The sequence below is a fragment of the Perca flavescens genome, chromosome 5 (assembly GCF_004354835.1).
Source record: "Perca flavescens isolate YP-PL-M2 chromosome 5, PFLA_1.0, whole genome shotgun sequence".
In the NCBI taxonomy this organism is placed as follows: domain Eukaryota; kingdom Metazoa; phylum Chordata; class Actinopteri; order Perciformes; family Percidae; genus Perca; species Perca flavescens.
Window position 1 is genome coordinate 33,517,559 of NC_041335.1, and position 18,657 is coordinate 33,536,215.

General features: G+C 41.3%; 1 protein-coding gene across 1 annotated transcript in view; it reads left to right on the forward strand.

Annotated features, from left to right (window-relative positions):
- The window catches only part of znf608 (zinc finger protein 608), a 32,286-nt gene extending 13,788 nt beyond the window's left edge, over positions 1 to 18,498 (forward strand). The window contains exons 5-12 of the mRNA XM_028579194.1: positions 804 to 891; positions 5,524 to 7,982; positions 8,529 to 8,653; positions 8,959 to 9,397; positions 9,981 to 10,150; positions 11,073 to 11,220; positions 11,832 to 11,888; positions 14,755 to 18,498. Coding sequence (XP_028434995.1) covers positions 804 to 891; positions 5,524 to 7,982; positions 8,529 to 8,653; positions 8,959 to 9,397; positions 9,981 to 10,150; positions 11,073 to 11,220; positions 11,832 to 11,888; positions 14,755 to 14,774 — 3,506 coding nt within the window. The 3' untranslated portion in view covers positions 14,775 to 18,498. The remainder of the gene's footprint in view (positions 1 to 803; positions 892 to 5,523; positions 7,983 to 8,528; positions 8,654 to 8,958; positions 9,398 to 9,980; positions 10,151 to 11,072; positions 11,221 to 11,831; positions 11,889 to 14,754) is intronic.
- The last annotated feature ends 159 nt before the right edge of the window (positions 18,499 to 18,657 follow it).

An 18,657-nucleotide genomic window follows, 5' to 3' on the forward strand; every position in this document is an offset into this window, starting at 1 on the left:
TTTACACTATGAAGACTACATTTTCCTTACAACCAAAAACCTGACAGCAACGGAAGACTGTATTTTCCTCCTCTGATGTTGCTGACTGATATCAGTTTGAGCAATTTCACAGAGGCTGTAACAGACAATCTGAGCCTCTTTAAACTCTGCTGCTCTCAGAAATCTGCTCGTCGCCACATTGATTTTCCTTCCTTGGTGCAGTTGCAGTGTGCTCCTTTTTCATTTCTGCGCATATGTCTTCTATCAGAGTTTCATTAGTTTCTTTATTAGACACAAGTGAGAAGGAAGGAATGAGTAGTTCTGCAGAGCTACAATACATGCATCAAAAGCAGTGCTGCTCAGAAAGTCTGAAAAAGGTGAACAAAAGGTGAAAAGCTTCTTTCAGACGGTCAGACATGATACAGCATGTTGTCCTCTGTTTCTAGAAACCAATCAAGCCTTTGAACACAACTGCATCACTGTTTGATTTTTTCTGTGATATGAAAACTCATAATAAATGTATTTTAATGTATTTTTTCCTCTATAAATGATTGAAATCGTATGTGATTAATTAGTGACAAAAACCAACGTCCATGTTTTAAAGAGATGTAAATTTTAGGATAAAACTCATGTCTCATGTCATAAAAGATAATTTTGTCATTGAAGGCTGTTATAATCTCAATCCAACTACCCATATTTCCTCTTTATGTCCTGTATCCTGTGTTGCTCTGAAGTCTTCACCCTGTTACTGATACAGGAGCCTGTTCTGGTCCCGGTAGATCCAGTACTAACCCATTCTGCCTCTGCCTCTGTGTGATTGACAGGTGTGCTGGTGGTGAACGTGACGTGGAGGAAGAGAACCTACGTGGGAACTCTGTTAGATTGCACCAAACACGACTGGGCTCCTCCAAGGTGATGCTACACTACACACACTTTCTTTTTTTCTTTCTCTTCCTCTATGTTCCTTTACAGAGAACTTTAAAGGCAAGAGAAAGGTTCAGCCTGAGGACACGGCATCTGTTTGTTGTTGCAACTTTGTTTAGGTTGCAAAAAATGTATGCCAAAAAACTGCTAACCGTGCTAGTAGCACACGTTTCACATTCACTTTTTACTTACGATTACAGCTAATTAGTGTTAAGCATGATCATTTTTGTATAGTTTTTTTTCAGGTTAGGAAAAGATCATGGTCATGTTAAAATATAAATATAGGAAGCACTTCTGCTTCCTGTTGGTGGCTTATTACAGTTTGCAAGTGTACACGTCCTATGAAAAGTTTGTAATCTGCTGCCCCAAAGCTTGATTTTGTCCAGTAAGATGTTTTAGAGGACTACTCTTTATTTTTAGAAAGGTCTTTGATGCTTTTAGGTTGTAGAAATTCCACTTTACAAATTAACGTTATTCAGTTTTGTACATGGCGAATTAAAACGCTGTAGAATGGTTTAAAGAGAATGACAACTGAAAGTGCAGAAAGAGACAAAGATCCCATTGAGCAACAGTAACAGTAAAAAATAGAAGAAATCAGCAGTCATTGATAAAAAAAACAACATTTTTAGAGTAATAATAATCAATGGTCACTTAAGCTTTTCAGGACTGGAATACAAATTCAGCATCCAGGTTCCAACAAGATTCTCCCTGTCATGCAACACTGTGGGGACCTCCACTGGAATGGAACATTTCATTCTTCTTTTTTTTAAGGCCCAAACTATTCACATGTAAATAAAACTTTGTGTGTCTGAATTATACAATTCTCTGTTAAAATAGTTATTATTAAAGGAAAGAAGATAAAAACATCAATATAACAGCTGATTCATAACTTTTCAAAGCCAGCGTATTTGATCCCATGTACACACAGTTGCAGCTGCCTTTGACTTAAAATTTAAATTCTAAAAACAGCACATCATTTTTGCTCCAGTTGGATTGGGATTGGCTCGTCACATCGCCACAGGGGCAACACGGATGTGAAAAAATTAGGACACTGTTCTATTTTTTGGCCACAAGCGACAAAGCTACATGAAGAGTTGATGCTTTGCAGTATGTTTCCTTTGTAAAATGTCATTATGTTCAACAACTGGTTTCATCATCAAGGATATGTTAACATTTTCTCCATAAAAATGTAATGGGAAAACGATTGTCCTATCCCATTCGGACTACTGTTCAGGGGTTTGGTCAGGTGCTGCCATATCAACTATAAAGAAATTGCTCAAAATAAGGCTGCACGCTGTTTACTAAGGTGCCCATTCAGATCAAGTGTTGATGCAATGCATTGCCTATCCTGGTTAAGTGTAAGGAATAGATTAACTGCGTCCTTGCTCAACTTTACTAGAAATATTTTAGTGACTAAACAGCGGTGTTGTATCAGCATCTTGGTCTTAGTTGTGATAAACATGACTACAGCACTAGGCATGCTACGGAGGGCAGATTCACATTACCTAAGGTAAGAACAAAGAAAGGGAAACACACCGTAGTATATAGAGCCATGATTAATTGGAATGCGACGCCTGGTCATGTCATTCAAGAAAATAAAAAATCTCAATTCTAAGTATTACTTAAAGAACATCTCCTAGCCGAGCAGTAGTCTGTATTGGCTAATACTCTAATGAATGCTGTTAGTATCATTGAGGGTTTTAGGTGTGCATTTGCTTGGTCATATTATCAGTGATCAATGTCATAATCTCATATACATTCTGTGATTAATTTAAACTAGGTCCTGTGTTGTCCTGTGTTATATTGTGTTGTGTTGAATGTTGTTGTGTCTTGTTATTATTTTTTTTTTTTTTTTTTTTCAGTGATGTATCAAATGTTGTTTTTTGGTGGATGTTTTTAATGCAATGATGCACGGCAATGTATATCTATATGTATTGGGTGGACTCCAGGAAGAATAGCTGTGGCTACGGCCCCAGCTAATGGAGATCCCAATAAATCAAATCAAATCTAGTGCACGTCTGGCTCTCAGACTGGTGAAAACAGGCCTAAAATGATGTTTGAAATCAATTCTTATTCTAATTGTAAACGCATTATAAGGACAGGCCTTATATAATTATTCAGACTCACTTTTGCCCTGTTCGATCTATCATGTTTAACCATTTTATTGTTATTCTTATTGGCTTTTATTTGCTGGTGATTGTTTATTTGATTAACTGAAAAGAGCACTTAGCTGTTTTTAAGTGCTCTGATGTTGCTGAAATGATAAAAAGGCTGTTAGCTGTTGTTCCATGATGAGCTTTAACAGAAGCGCTCTCCATCCCAACTGTTATACAAAGAGTGTTTTTTTTGTAACTGCTGAGTGGAAAATGTGACAGTCCCTCCTTGAGGTGCTAAAACCTCTTAATTATTGCTGCTGTATGTGAATGTTTGTTGTCATGGCAATTACAGCTGAATCTCACACGCCAGGGACTAAATTGCCTTTTTCATTTGGACTCTGCTGACGTCTGTCAGTGGTGGCTAAATGCTGTTTTATTATATGATTCAATGGAATAAAATGCTTCCTCTTTGATGATGCATTATCAGTCTCTGCATGAAACTAACAAAAAGATAAAATCATGCAAAACAAGTTTCATATTATAAAAAACAATACCAACTAATGAGCTTTAATTTTTCAGCTTTAGTAGACAATGTTTGAATTGTAGGAAATCACCCGGACTAGATCACTCTATTAAAATCGATACAATTTTAGTTTTCTTATGGTTATGCCCCTTAAAATGACTATACTGACCTCTGTCTGTGCAACGTTTGTCACTAGAGAGGTGTTTTCACATTCCTCTCCTGAATGATGCCTGTGTGAACGTCCCTAAAATCTGAAATTCAAACACACTCCGGACAAGCTATAGGTGGTACATCACAGATTCGAAATCGCTTCGTTGTCTAATACGCAAAAGCTGGAAAAAAAAAACTGAAACCTCCAGCGCAGAGCAGACTGTCAGTGCAACACATTATAATCGTAGCTGTCAGCCACCAGTAAGCTAACAGGCTAACAAACAAGATAAACTAAATAAATGATGCTAACTACTCTTACCGTCCGATTTTGGTGCACAGCAGACTCCTCATCTGAGTCTGGGTTTGACTGACGCTGGGTTTAGACATGACCCTAAACTATTGCTGCAGTTCCTAAGCCGGCTGCGGAGCTTTGCACTGGCTTTTGGGTGCTTCTGCTTCCTGTCTAAACATGGCGTAAAACTCATACATGTATGGCTAAATCTCTCAGATTTTTTTTTAACCATCTTGATGCACACTGCTCTTTCACCGGTCCAACTAGTTACTGTATGTAGCAGTGGTGGTGGTGGTGGAGGACACGTGCAAGGCCAGATCCAGAATTTCTCAATGAGGGAAGGAAAGATTTTCAGAGCTTTTCTTTGAACTTTTTAGGTAAACCATGTTAAATAAAATATTAATCATAGCAGAGTTTTTTTTTTTTTTAACATACTTTAAAGCGTGTCAGGAGGGAGACTTTAAATAGAGGCATGAGAGCAACAAATAACCTTGAAATGCCAAAGAAAATCCATTAAATTTCAGCGGGACGTTCCAGCGGCTTCAGTGACATTCAGGGACACACTGATGTAAAAAAGCAATTACAAACATCACAAGAAATGTGAGATATCATCGTTTCGAAATCACAGAGGGCGACAACAAAGTCTAGTCTCAACGTGCTCTGCAGTTTCATCCATTAATAAGGTGATTAACACCCAAAACAGTCTTTCCAAGGTCAGAATATATTCATTGAGTCCTGCGATGTAGTGACATAATTAATGCACTAAAAGGCCAGCACATAGGGTCCACCTTGGAAAATGGAGCCATACTCTGTAGATAAATCTAAAGCAACGCATTTTCCTTATCCAAGCAGACAGGTTTTAGATATAAATAACAATGTAAGAGTGTAGAGAAGCATTCAGTATTAAAATGTGGGGCTCTCTGGTAAACAGCATCAAAAGACTTCAAAGTAGAAAGGGACGACATGTGAATACAAAATGTCTCCATCAAATAGAAAGATAACTGTGGATTGTACAGGTTTTCACGTTATCAAAAAATAAGCAGGCTTTGTACAGAACAAAATCAATGTTTATCCTTGACGTCTGGGTAAAGTGGTCCACATGAGCCTTGAATGATAATCTGTTATCTTTCAAATTTTTTGTCTGACGGAACAAGAGTGCAATTTGGGTAACGATATCAACAGGTTGTTCTCAGGTTAAAACCAGAAAAACAGCTTTGTTTTCAGTCTGATGGTTTGATGTGTTTTTCAGTTGATCAGGATTGAAAAAGCTTTCATGAACTCGACACAATACATTACGACGTGAAACGATACAGTGTAAAACAATATGAAGTGATACAATGTGAAACAATAAAATGCAATATGATAACCGCTGATAAAATACGTTGTAAAACAATACAAGGGAACTCGGAGAGCGCAGATGTGCGCTAAGGCCATGCCCTGTCTCGCAATATTAACGAAAGAATGAAAAATAATCAGTGTATTAATTATTGTGTATTAATTATAGTGATTATTATGAGGAATTGTCTTTAAATCCATTGTTTTTCTCTTCCTCTGTCCAGGTTTTGTGAGTCTCCCTTCAGTGACCCTGAGTTGCCAGGTGGGCGTGGCCGGGGCAAACGGATGCGAATGGCCATGGCCGAGAGGCCCTGCGTTGATCCGGCCCCTGCTGCCAAAATCAGGGGTCTATCACAGCACAGGAGCCGTGGAGGTGGTGTGGCTGGAACCGCTGCACCCATCCACAGCAAGGGGCGGAGAGGAAGCCTGAACCTCATCAACAGCAACTGCCGAACGCCTCCTTCTTTCTTCACTGTGGAGGAGGTGAAACCTGCCAACAGCACCTCCTCTCTCTCCTCCGGGAAGCGGAAGAACAAACCGCCGGCTGACCTGGACCTCAGTATGGTCACCTCGGACGAAATCAAAAACGGGAATGGGAAGAGGATCCGAGCCAAATCCCGCAGCGCCCCATCCACGCCGCTGGGCAAGTCTGACCCTTCGTTCATGGACCCCGGAGGAGGTTGTGCCTCCTCACCACCTCCCCCACCCATCCTCATCGACTGCCCCCACCCCAACTGCACTAAACGCTACAAGCACATCAACGGCCTGCGCTACCATCAGACGCATGCACACCTGGAGGCGGAGGAGCAGAGGAAGCCTGAGCTGGAGCCCATGAAGGACGGGGAGAGCGAGGAACGACTATCGGACTGTGAGGACACCATTGGCAACATGACATATGACCTCTCAGAGACAAACAGCACTAACGCCAACAGCTCCTCTAAGAAACCCACTCCTCTATATAAGGTGACCACAGTGGGGTCTCCTAAGAACAGACGGCTTCTCCTCAGTACTGACCACAGCCCCTCAGCCAACCCCAAGACCAGAAGAACCTCACTGCTGAAAGATGGGCTGATTGATGACCTCAGCAATCTGCCCATCATCTCCAACATGACCGTGGTTCTGGAGAACTGCATGGTCCCAGACAGGAACTCCACGGTTGAGATGCCCAAGCTGGAAGCCGAAGGCTTGATCGACAAAAAGGTGGGTGCGTGCGACAAGGGCAAGAAGGCCAACGGGAAGGTTGAGAAGCTGTCCAAGTCCCGGACCAACCGGCCGATCGCTCCCGCCCCTGCTCCCCCAAAGCTGATTGCCATACCCAACACAGCGTATCCGACCGGCACAGCAGATACTGCCCCCTCACAGCAATCCTCACCCATGGCAGCCGTAGGCCTCACCAGTAAAAACCTTCCCCTGAAACCCATCAAACCAAAGCTGAGCATCGTTGTGGAGCCGAGCCTTGTCAAAGCCACCCTGGTTACCTGCAGCAAAGAGACCAGGAAGAAAGAGAAACGGAGGCTGAAGGACAAACACAACAAAGATGCGCAAACCAGGACACCTAATGGCGACGGCAGTGGAATCAAAATGGAAGATGTCGGTGGTTCCAAAATGGGCGTGAAGGAAATTTCTGGGAGCCTTCTGAAGGAGCACCTCAGTAAGCAGGATGTACTGAACGGGCTCACAGAGAGCCAGGAGAGCAGGATGGCCAGTATCCGAGCTGAGGCTGACAAGGTCTACACCTTCACCGACAACGCCCCCAGTCCCTCCATAGGTGGTTCATCACGGCTTGACTCCAGTGGTAGTTGCCTGGCAACAGACAGCAAGAACAACAGCCCCGCCTACTCTGACATCTCAGATGCCGGGGACGACGGGGGATCTTCTGAATGTCGCTCGGATGGAATCAGATCCAAGTCAGCCTCCTCGGCCTCTTCAGAGGTGAGCTCTAACAGTAGCCATGGTAACTCTGGTAAAACGCCGCCCACGACCTCTGCCCCACCATCAAAAGACCCCCAATCCCCGTACTACCACAGCTACGAGCCCTACTACCTGCAGGGGTACATGCAGTCGGACAGGCAAAACAGCAGCAGCAGCGTCGCGTTCCACAAAAGCTCTGGCCACGACGGCAAAGGGAAAGACAGAAAGGAAGAAGTGAAAGAGGACGATAAAAGCTCCTCCCACGAGTTCTCAGACTCAAAGAAAGGCGACGGGCCGCCTCAATCGCAGCTCCAGCTGGCTATGAGTCAGACCCAGACCGCCTTGGCCCAGTCGCTGTACTACGGCCAGTACTCCAGAGGACTGTACATGGACCAGAAACTGTTACTGGCCTCCAAATGCTGTGACCAGACGCACAGCACCAAGCAGAGGGGCGAGAGGGGACAGGGGATGAGAGACAGTGAGGACGATAAACACGTGGTTGGGGGTTCAGCCAGTGGACCCATGCACGGTAAAGATGGCGCTAAAGGTTGCTGTCCCAAACCCGTCCTGTCCTACGTGGAGATGACTGAGAGGGGAGAAAGGGGACAGAGTCTGGGCGTAAAGGCGGTGCACGGTGGCATGGTGGAGCAGCACCAGGTCTCGATGAAAGACTGCGATGACATCAAGTCACCTTCCTCTTCCTCTTCTTCATCGCTCCACAACCCAAACAGTCAGACAGATCTGGACTCAAATGTTTCCTATTCCAGTGTAAGTTTCTCCCTCTGTCTATGACCTGCCGCCGCCGCTGATGGTGTTGTTGGTGTGCTTTAATGGCTGCTGTTGCGTGTCACAAAGAGATGAATCACACGGTGTGTACAGCTAAACCAATAGGTGCTAAAAACAAAGACCATGTGGCTTCTGTGGTGCTGTAGCTGTACTTTGACATGGTAGTTTCGGTTGAAATCAAAAATCGTGTGGTTTGATTTGATGGATGTTTTTAATGTTTAGAATCAATGGGGGAAATGTGTTATTCCAACTTTAGCTGTTAATGTAAAACACATAAAGGAACAAAAGAAACATTTCTAATACATAAGTGTTGGTTTTCATATGAGCTGCTTTTTCAGAAAGCTTGTACAGATTTTTAACCATGTCATCTCTCGATGCATTTTACCGCTATCTCTAGCCATGCTGGGTCATGTACAAAAAGGTTGTATGAATTGAATGAAAGCCGTGTCCGGGAGGTTGTTTTTTTCATTCAGTTTGGCCTAAATTCTGCAGTTGATCATGTGTGAGACGTGTCTTCATTCGTGTCATTGAGAGGGACGCCACACTCCTCACATCCCACCTCTGAATGGCCGCCTGCCGTTGAAACGTCGTCATCTTTCATCAACATCACAACCAGAGCCAGTGATAGATGGTCTGTCTATGGTTCTGTTTACTCAAGTACACAGTGTTTCCTCTATAGTCATTCAGCAGCGGTGGGCCACCGCAGCAAGAAATTCTCCACCCCTGCTAAAAAGAAAATGTACAAATGAAAGTTATAAATTAGCCTAAAAAAAAAAAGAGACAAAATGCTAAAGGGCTACGATTTGGTTTTAGCCCTGCAACCGGCCATATAAACAAAAACTGGGACAGAGACGTGGACCGAAGTTGAACTGAACCCAAAATGACTCCCACCCACCACTGTTAACAAAGAATTATAGGGGAAACACTGCAACTAGCACCAACACTTGTCCCCATCGATCTAGCCCTCAGACGGCCCGGCCTGGGCTCACTGCCTCGCTCACAGCAAATACTCAGAGCTACAACATGGGGAGGAGGCCGAGGAGGGTGAAGCAGACAGGGGAAAGGAATGGGGAGCTACCGTGGAGCCTGCCGGGGCCAAGATGACCTCAGGAGGAGGTGTGGGCGGAGATGCTAAAAAAGCCAGGGTCCACAATCTCCCGCCCGCCATCGACGTGGAGGATTCAGACAGGCTGGACGGGTTGGATGATCAAGGCCAGGAGCCAATGGGAGGGCTGGCTGAGGAGTCCCAGAGTGCCCGGGTGGCGGTGTCTCCTCCCATGACCCCCCAGCAGCCCTACATCCAGTACCAGCACTCCTCCTACCTGCCCTACCTGGCAATGTGTGAAAGCGGCGGGGGCTCCTACAGAGGGGTGTCCCCAACCCTGGTCCACAATTACCCAGGTAAGAGTCAAAGTAAAGGTTTGGGTTTACTTTAAAGCAAGGCCGCCCAATTTGGGGCCTGCAGGCCTAGTTTGGCCCAAGCTCCTTTTTTTTTGGCCCGCCATAGCATTTGACATTCTCATGCTTATTCTCCTCTTAATTTGAAAATGCTGTAAAATCCTAACCATAATGACTACGAAATGTAAAATTTTTTGCAGCTACAAAAAGACATAATCTGAGTTTTACGACAATGTAAAGCACAGTGCTGGTAAACTTCCCTATTAAATTACATACGTAAGTTTTATCTACGAAGAATTACAAGAATTATGTTAATCTTCAACATCAACATTTATGTTAACATGTGTCTGTTTATTCAACAGACACATGTTGGCCCTTCATCTGAAATAATTTGGGCACCTCAGAGGAATAGTTTGACATTTTGGGAAATACGCTTATTCACTTTCTTGCTGAGAGTTGGATGAGAAGATAAACACCAATCTCATCTTTTTTTGTAACGCTTGTTTTAGATGGCCAAATCAAGTCACCGTGTGTATGTCATGTGTTTGTATGTTTCTTCGTCTGTGTGTATGTGTGTGTCCACCAGGTTTCCACTACCCTCTGTACGGTAACACGGCAGGCAGGGAGGAGTCGGAGGTGACTCCACCCGGCAGAGGAGGAGCGGTGAGCAGCAAGCAGAGCGCCGACTCGTCCTCGTCCTCCGCCATCGAGCTGCTGCAGCAGCAGAGCCACCAGTACCACGGAAAATCACCCGCTGTGAGACACCGCTCACTTTGCTGCCACATGCACACACTGCAGCTCACAGCGTCACACCTTTCATTCACAAAACACAGAGGTGATGTTTCCAAATGAACACACAGAAAAAGATTTGAATAAAGGAAGGTTAAAGGCAAACACGGAAACCAGAAGTTGCTCATAAACGTCAGAGGCTAAATAGTTGTAACTGCTGTAGTTGCACTCTTTGTCTCCGGACAAGTACATTTCTATTGAAAATGATTTATTCACTTTTCCTGGAGTAAAGAACACACATCAGATACTGTACCTGTTACATTAACAAATCAATAAATACACAATTTTAACCCCCAGTAATTAAAATACACATTTTAAACCAACGAACACAACATGAAAATAGGAAAACAATATTACAAGTTCCAAAAATGCTCATTAAATATGTATAAAAAGAAAAGAAAAACATGCAAAGTAAAAAACACAAAATATAAAACACAAAATAGTGCAGAAATAAAAAAAATATAAAATATTATATATTTGTGGTAGACGGTAATTGCAAATGAATAAACTAATGTAAATAGAAATGTTGTAATGAATATGTGTATTGAGAAGTAATTATATACATATTACTACTTCTTTCAGTGCTCTTCAATGTCATCAAGCAAGTGTGAATACATGACATTTACTGTAAATGAACCATACTGACGGCTGAAGATATTTCATGAACATGCTCAACACTTCAAAAAGAAACGATTAGTAAAGTGTGTGTGTGTGTGTGTGTGTGTGTGTGTGTGTGTGTGTGTGTGTGTGTGTGTGTGTGTGTGTGTGTGTGTGTGTGTGTGTGTGTGTGTGTGTGTGTGTGTGTGTGTGTGTGTGTGTGTGTGTGTGTGTGTGTGTGTGTGTGTGTGTGTGTGCGCGTGCGTGTATGCATGTGTGTGTTTGCGTGCAGCCCGGCGAGAAGGGTTCCCCCGAGGGGGAGAGAGAGACGGAGCGAGAGAGGAACCACGTGTCATTCGCCCGACACCTCCACACACACCATCACACACACCTGGGTATGAGCTACAATCTGATGTCGGGACAATACGACATCTACCAAGGTACGACCGCACACTGAGCCCAAAATGTGCCAAACTGACATCGGCTAATAAAGAACTGCATCATATGTGAAACTGAAGCTGAATTATATTAATTTCACATCAGTTACTCAGTGAGGTGCTTAAAGGCCATTGTAGTAATGCTAATGGTTTGAATTAATATGTTTAGCTATCACATATGGCTGTAATGATTGGTCAGTTAGTGTAAGTTGTTGCTTGATGACCAGTAACCGAAGAAACATCTTTTTTTTTTCTTTTTCACCCAACCTTTGGTCTTGACTTTTTCTCATGACTGGTTTTCCTCAGTTCTGGAAGAAGTATTACATTTTAAAGGAATTATACCTCGTAAGATTTCATGTGACAAATAAAATTGATTAAAGTACTGAGATAGAAGTAGATGTAAACTGTAAAAAAAAAAAAATACTCCATTACAAGTAAAAGTGTTCTATGAAAATGACGTAAAAGTTTGTAAGTATAATCAGGACAATGTTTTTAAAGTATTAAAAGTAAAGTTGTTTTGCCCAATCAACAGATCAAACCTCAACACTATTCAAAATAGATTCAAATATTTAAAATAATTAAAAGAAAACTGTTCTTGCTGCTCTGTGTTGAAGGCTTGAGCTCCAGGTCGCTAGTCTCCAGTCAGCAGGTGTCAGGACACTCCTCTACTGGTAAGTCTGTGCTGTTAAATACCAGAGTTCACATTAAAAAAGTGTAGAAGTATATTTAAAAAAAAAAAGAAAAACATAGACTTAGGACTGAGAGGAATCCATCAAAAAGTACATTTTCATTCCACAAGACTCCAATCTTGATAGAAAATTATCCATGGGATGTTTTATACAAAAGAAGATGAAGATTCTTAGCCTGTCAAGTTGGGTAATTATGAAACAAAAAGGTAAATCTATATTCTTATATGTCACTTTAAAGACAAATAAACAGATTTGAAGAATATTTATGTAAAAAAAAATAGTAAACAGCTGCAATTTAAAAAGAGAGGTACACTTTGTATATCAGCTTTGGAAAACAGTTTCTGCGGCAGCAATATTTTGTGTGCTCTCAGTGTGAATCACAGACTCATAGATCATCCACTGAATACTCATTTTATGAAATAAATTGGCTATTTTGGTTCTTTTATAAAAATGCAAATTGGGGACAGAATAAGTTAGAGAAGCCATTAAATCAGATATCTAATCTGCCTTGTTGCCTCAGTTATCATGCCGTAGATCATTACCCACTTTGCAGTGTTTTCTATATATATTTTTAGAGGTTATATTTATATATATTTAGAGATTATATATCGCTGCCTTTGTTTGAATGTGTGAAATAATGCAGAGGGAACCTGTCAGGCCGTTAAACTGCGTAATGTGATGATTACCTTGCTGCTGCAGAGACTACAGTTATCTATAAATGGTAATTGGTGTGAAATAGAAGAGATTAACCGGAGTGATGCTGACAGTGGAAGAGACACAGCAGCCTAGAAATGAAGAACACCAGCAGTTTTCTACAGAAGCTAATCGTCAGGCCTGATATCTGAAGATCACTAATTAATTTGCTTCTTATCTTGTGAACAAACTGTTTTTCTACAACCACAATGTAATTATCTCATTATCTCTAACACACAATTGTAATATTAATTTGTGTGTAGGTCTGTTTATGTTATCAGCTTGCATTTGAGGGTGTTATCACTTTATTTAAAAGGCTTAAAGGAATGACATTTATGTTGTAGTTACAAATTTGAAGTTTTTATAGACAACAAACTCAGTGGAGCAGACGCTGGCAATTAAATTGTTGTTCGCAGGCTCCCTCCAACACTGCTACTACAAAATGCATAAAACATGCAGGTAAATAGATACAAAATAAACAAGAAAATAATGTTACATAATGTGAAAATCTGAAATCATTGCCATGTAGGTTTTCACATACAAGGAATTCGTCGGTGCAAAAGTCAAGAGATATTAATATTTAAAAATGTACCAAAGAAATTCTGAAAAAATACGTAAAAATATGTTTTTTAAAATGGAAAAGCTTAGTTGTTTGGCATTTTGTTAATTTTATCAGCAATCAATTAAAAAAAAATATAGCACTTTATATCAACCAACAGGTATCCATAGTGCTTTACATCAAGAACCAAATGAAATCATTACAGTATGTTGTGAAATTGGGCTTAAAAGTTGAACGTGAGTGCTCTATAACTATTACAACTACTACTTCTAGTCATTATCTTTATTGTGACTATTATCGCCACTGTTCATCACACCCCCAACCGGCACCGTCAGACACCGCCTACCAAGAGCCTGGGTCTGTCTGAGGTTTCTTCCTAAAAGGGAGTTTTTCCTTGCCACTGTCGCACTTATGCATTCATGCATGCTCTTGGGGGAATCACTGGAATTGTTGGGTCCTTGTAAATTATAGAGTGTGGTCTAGACCTACTCTATCTGTAAAGTGTCCTGAGATAACTCCTGTTATGATTTGACACTATAAATAAAATTTAATTGAATTATAACTGGTAAAAAAAACCAAAATTAATTAAAATACATATACAGCTACGAAGAGGCAGGCAGTCATTTACATGCTTAGCTCCGATTGGTCATTTTCTCGTCTGACCGTCAAATTTCTGGAGAAATGTGTTCCCATGCAGAATATTTACGTAAAGTGGAACCTTTCTCATCATTGGCATGTTGCCCCACTTTTAGTCTTTAATGACTTTAAGCAGAAACGGTTGAAGGGACAGAAAACAAAAGTTCCACTTTGCGCGATTCTATGTCAACACTTCCTGACATCGTAGCATAACGGTTCACTACTACGAGCGACTGGTTTGCCGTACCAGCAATACGTGTTTGTTCATTTCAGATCACTATTAAAATCAGTTTGCAGAGACTTTAGACTTGATGCAATCATTCTTCACAGTGAACTTTTTGTAGCCTTCATTTATATCGTCACACTTCAACATCATCTACATCACACATCAAACTCAAGGCCCACGGGCCAAATCCACCCCTTTGCTAATTTTGATCCGGCCCCTATATACATTTAGGTTCACAATGCATTTTGGCTCAAATACTTTTTCTCACTTTTTACAACGTTTATTTCGACATTTTTGACGCTTTTCCCAAACGTTTTTGGCATTTTCGTCATCATTTTTGTTGACCAAACTGTAAGTGAGAAGACTATATGAAACATGCAATAATACATGACATAAAAGCAATAAACTATATGTCTGGCCCTTGATGTGATTGTCATTTTCTAGTGTGGCCCTTAGGGAAGTGGAGTTTGACACCCCTGATCTACATTCTAAAGATCTTGAATCGTTTTCCCTGAATTCCTCTGCTTTAGAGGTCTGGATGAGGTTTTTCCTCAAACATTTTCAACTTGTACGGATGCTCAAAGCAAAACCGTCAGCTCTTGTGCCTTTTGATTGATTTTGTAAGCAATCGCAGCACCTCTAGTCCGAACACACCTGAAGTCTTGACTCTAGTTCCTGAGATAAAAGGCCAATATATGACTAAAAGCCTGCGTTTTGTCCTCTTGTCTCCACAGAGAGCGAAGGGAAGAAGTAGGGCCATGTGAGAGACCAAGTCTCACATGAGGAACGGCAGAATTTATCAGACATCAATTCCATGGTGTTTAATAAGCTTTCGCCTCGCTCAGAGGCAGAGAACTAAAATTAAAAAAACCTCTTTCATTTCTTACCACCTGTTTTATAACACGTCATCGAGGAGCAGACGGAGGGACAGGAAGCAGGATCAGCAGGAACTATCTGTACCAGTCCAGATCACTGACTTTTGAAGCTTTCAGTTTTGCAGGATTTTGACAGAAGCAGAGCGCCGCGTATGAAACTTAACATCACAGAGCGCCGCGCATCCGCCCAGCTGCAGCTGTGGCGTTCACCTTTATAAAAATGCACATTTATTGTAGTGTATTATGATGATGATATGACTGAATGTACTGAAGATGACTTACATTATCCCGATAGTGTTGATCTTTTCTTTTCTTTTTTTTTACTATTGAGGAAACAGCATTAGGAAGCTAAAAAGTCTATTATTATCCTTATTATCCTTATCATTCTGATTATTGAAGTGGTCCTCCTCCCTCCATAGTGCTGACACTACATTTGTATTACTAACCTGTACTTGAGCGTAACCATGTTGATTGTATTGTCTTTATGTGAGAGTAAACCTTCACATCGACCTGCCCAGTGCCATGTAGGAACCCAGTGGTGTATATATTCTGTACAGATTCATGGCGGAGCACTAACATGCTTTATTGTACTCTATGTTGATCTCCATCAGCCATGCAGGGGAGCAGTGGGCGGAGCGTGGAAAACCCGCTGGACAAGAACCACTATTTCTTTATTAGCCGAGTTCAGATCAACGGCAGCAGTTTGTCCTGTCGGCACCCGTTCTATGGTTCCACTGACGTAATGTACTGTATGTTGCACATATGACACATCCTATGTGGTTAGAGCTAAGGATAAGTGTGTCATTTAGTGAATGGTAGCCCCAGTTTGTGCCTCGTGGACTCAGTTTTCTTTCAGGTCACTGTTGATCTCCACATCTGACACTGCTATGGTTAACGGTTGGTCATTTTTAGGAACGAGAACTACTTGGTGAGTGTTGGGAAAACTAAAAGTTTGGGTGAAAATCAACTATTTGGAAAACGTTTTTATTTGGCGAAACAAGCTCACCATAAGGTCCATTTAGCAGCTGTTCTGGAGCTTTCGATCATACCCCATAATGCCATGAAATAGTAGTTGGACCACAAGGTGAATTCAGAGAATTGACTTTAATGCAAACAGGGACAAAAAGTGCTCAGAAGGATGGCAGTTTGAATATCAGTGATTCCACGCTAACTGGAAAAACTCCCTCTGCTGAGGAAGATGGTGTGATATGACTGAAAGCTCCAGATCAGCTGCTGAATGGACCTTGTGGTCAGATTGTTTTGCTGTACCAATGTTCACAGTTGGTAGTAGACAGGAAATAAACAGTTTGTTATCCCAAATAACGATGACAATTCAGTGTACACCAGAGAAAATATAGAATTAAAGGGGAACAGGATTGACTTCAAAAAGTGCCGTTGGGTTTTGAATAAAACAGTGACTTATTTCTTAATATATCACTTGAACATAATCAGCAATCAGCAGGGATTTGCAATGGAAAAATTATGCTTAAATGAGAGGTACAACCTGGGGTTAGGTGAATGAAATATCGATAACAGATGCCAGTGAGTGCATGCTAGTTTATTTGAACATGAAAGCCATAATTGAGCCAATTATACTTTTAATCGCAGCACCTCTGAAAGACAATTCCAGTGTTAAAATGAGTTTTTGCTCATTTTCACCATTCTTTTATTATAACTTCTACGGCTGACACTATACTCAAAACTGAATAGAATTTGGTTTGTTTGCTCAGGTACAATACGTAGTGAGTTTATGACCAAAAATAAGCTTCAGGGTTTGCCAGTAAAAAATAAAAAATTACTTTGTATACGTCTTGTTTTTAGGAAATTACAAGTTGTGTAAATAAAAGCATTTGCTTGCAGTGCCATAGTCAACAGCAGTTTGAGAACCGCTAAATTCAGTTTCAGTTTTGAGTATCGAGCAACGGCTCCAAATGAATGCTATCTAAGATGGCAGAAAAATAGAAAATATAATTGAACACGATGAAAGCTGGAAAACCATTGACAGTACAGCGATAGAAAACACTGGAATTGTCTTTTAAGTAAAATGAGATGCCAGTAGGGCTGTAGTTTTTGTCAGGAGTCCCAAAATCCTTTGCTCCGCCCCTGCTCCCATGCCTTCTACAAGCTAACTAGCTCACTGCAGAGCCTCTGATAGACAGAATGGTCAGGTTTTATCATTGGTGCCAAAACTGCTGCCACATCTCTAGAACAAAAAACTGTCAAAGTGTTAGCAACAACAATTGGGCCAATTCGGGTGCTTACCCAATGGAAAAAAACATTCATGTTAGCCTGCTGGTTGTAATGGTTTAAAGAGTTAGTGAAGTATGAACAAAGTGGTGTCAATTTGGCTACAAACATCCAAATAATTATTGAAAGGAGCCTGATTAAAAACCAACTGCTACAAATATATGACACAATAAAAATTGCAAATTTAGGCTTCAATTTATTTGTATCATTGTGACGACATGGCTAACATTAGGGTTAGCTATCTTAAAATAATGTGAGAACATGTTTACCCATTTCGCCAACAAAGCTTAAAGAGAAAACTTGCCACCTTTTACATGGATGTCCAATCAGTGTTGATGAAGAAGGTCTCCAACACACTTCTGTCCAAGTGAGGAGTAAAAGACAGCATCCGACAAAAACTGCCCACTCTGACATTTATTGCAGCCGAATGATTCCGTTTGTGTTGGCATCGGAGAGCAATTTTAACAAAGTCACCAGCAGTAGTTGTTTGCCTTCGGCAGCTCAGGTTCTGGAGAGTCCCCCGTCGGCCATATCCTCCCCGCTGCGGCCACAGCCTTGGCCTCTCCCCGCTGCATTTCTTCTGCCGCATACTCTGGCTCGAAGAAACACAGCTGAAGTCAGCCAAAACACTGTAAAATCTATTCTCGTCCATAACACACTGTGCACTCATTTTGGGATGCCATTTTCACAGTTTGCAATACAAGCGAAGAGAACTGGAAGTTCTGTTTTTGAGTAGCATCTAGAGCACGCCCCCTGGCTACCCGGAGGACAAATCTAAGCTGAAATAGCCTGTAGTTCTTCCTGGCTTTCCTTTGTCACTGTCACGTCACTGGATGCAGGAAGAACAACAGATTTTGCAGGTGAGAACTCAGCTTCCTCTGTCAATATAGCACTCACTGTGAAATGTATTGCTTCCAACGGCTTGATTTAACATCAAAACTGATTGGACACCCACACAAAAAGTTTCCCTTTAATGCAGAATAATGCAATGTTCATGTCATGTGGGGTGGAAGTATTTACTAGTACAAGTTGGAAACCTCCCAATCCCAATGCCCGACCTTGTCTATCAGCGGCTCTGTCTCACTCAAACACAACACCTTACCTGCATAGTATCAGTGATCATTCTATTACTTGAATATAATGCTATGAACTCTGTTTACAAAATGCTGTCATCTTTTGGGAGACACAGTGTTGTCTTATAAAGGCTGCTTGGTAAATGTTCAGTTCATCCACCCGGTGTATCCTGTTAATTACACACTGCAATCGTATAAACATGGAACCTGCTGTTGCTTTTTTATACTGTATATGCCTTAATTCATATGTTTGGCAATCATGATTAAAGGATGTTTATATATATTCTTTTGTCTGTGGAGTTTTCACTTTATAAGTGACACTAAAAAAAATTAAATATTTGGTTGTGTACATAAACCAGAATTAATTTACAAAAACAACCATAATATTACTACATGGAGTAATATAGAGAGATTCCAATAAGGCAAAATGTATTTTTGTTGA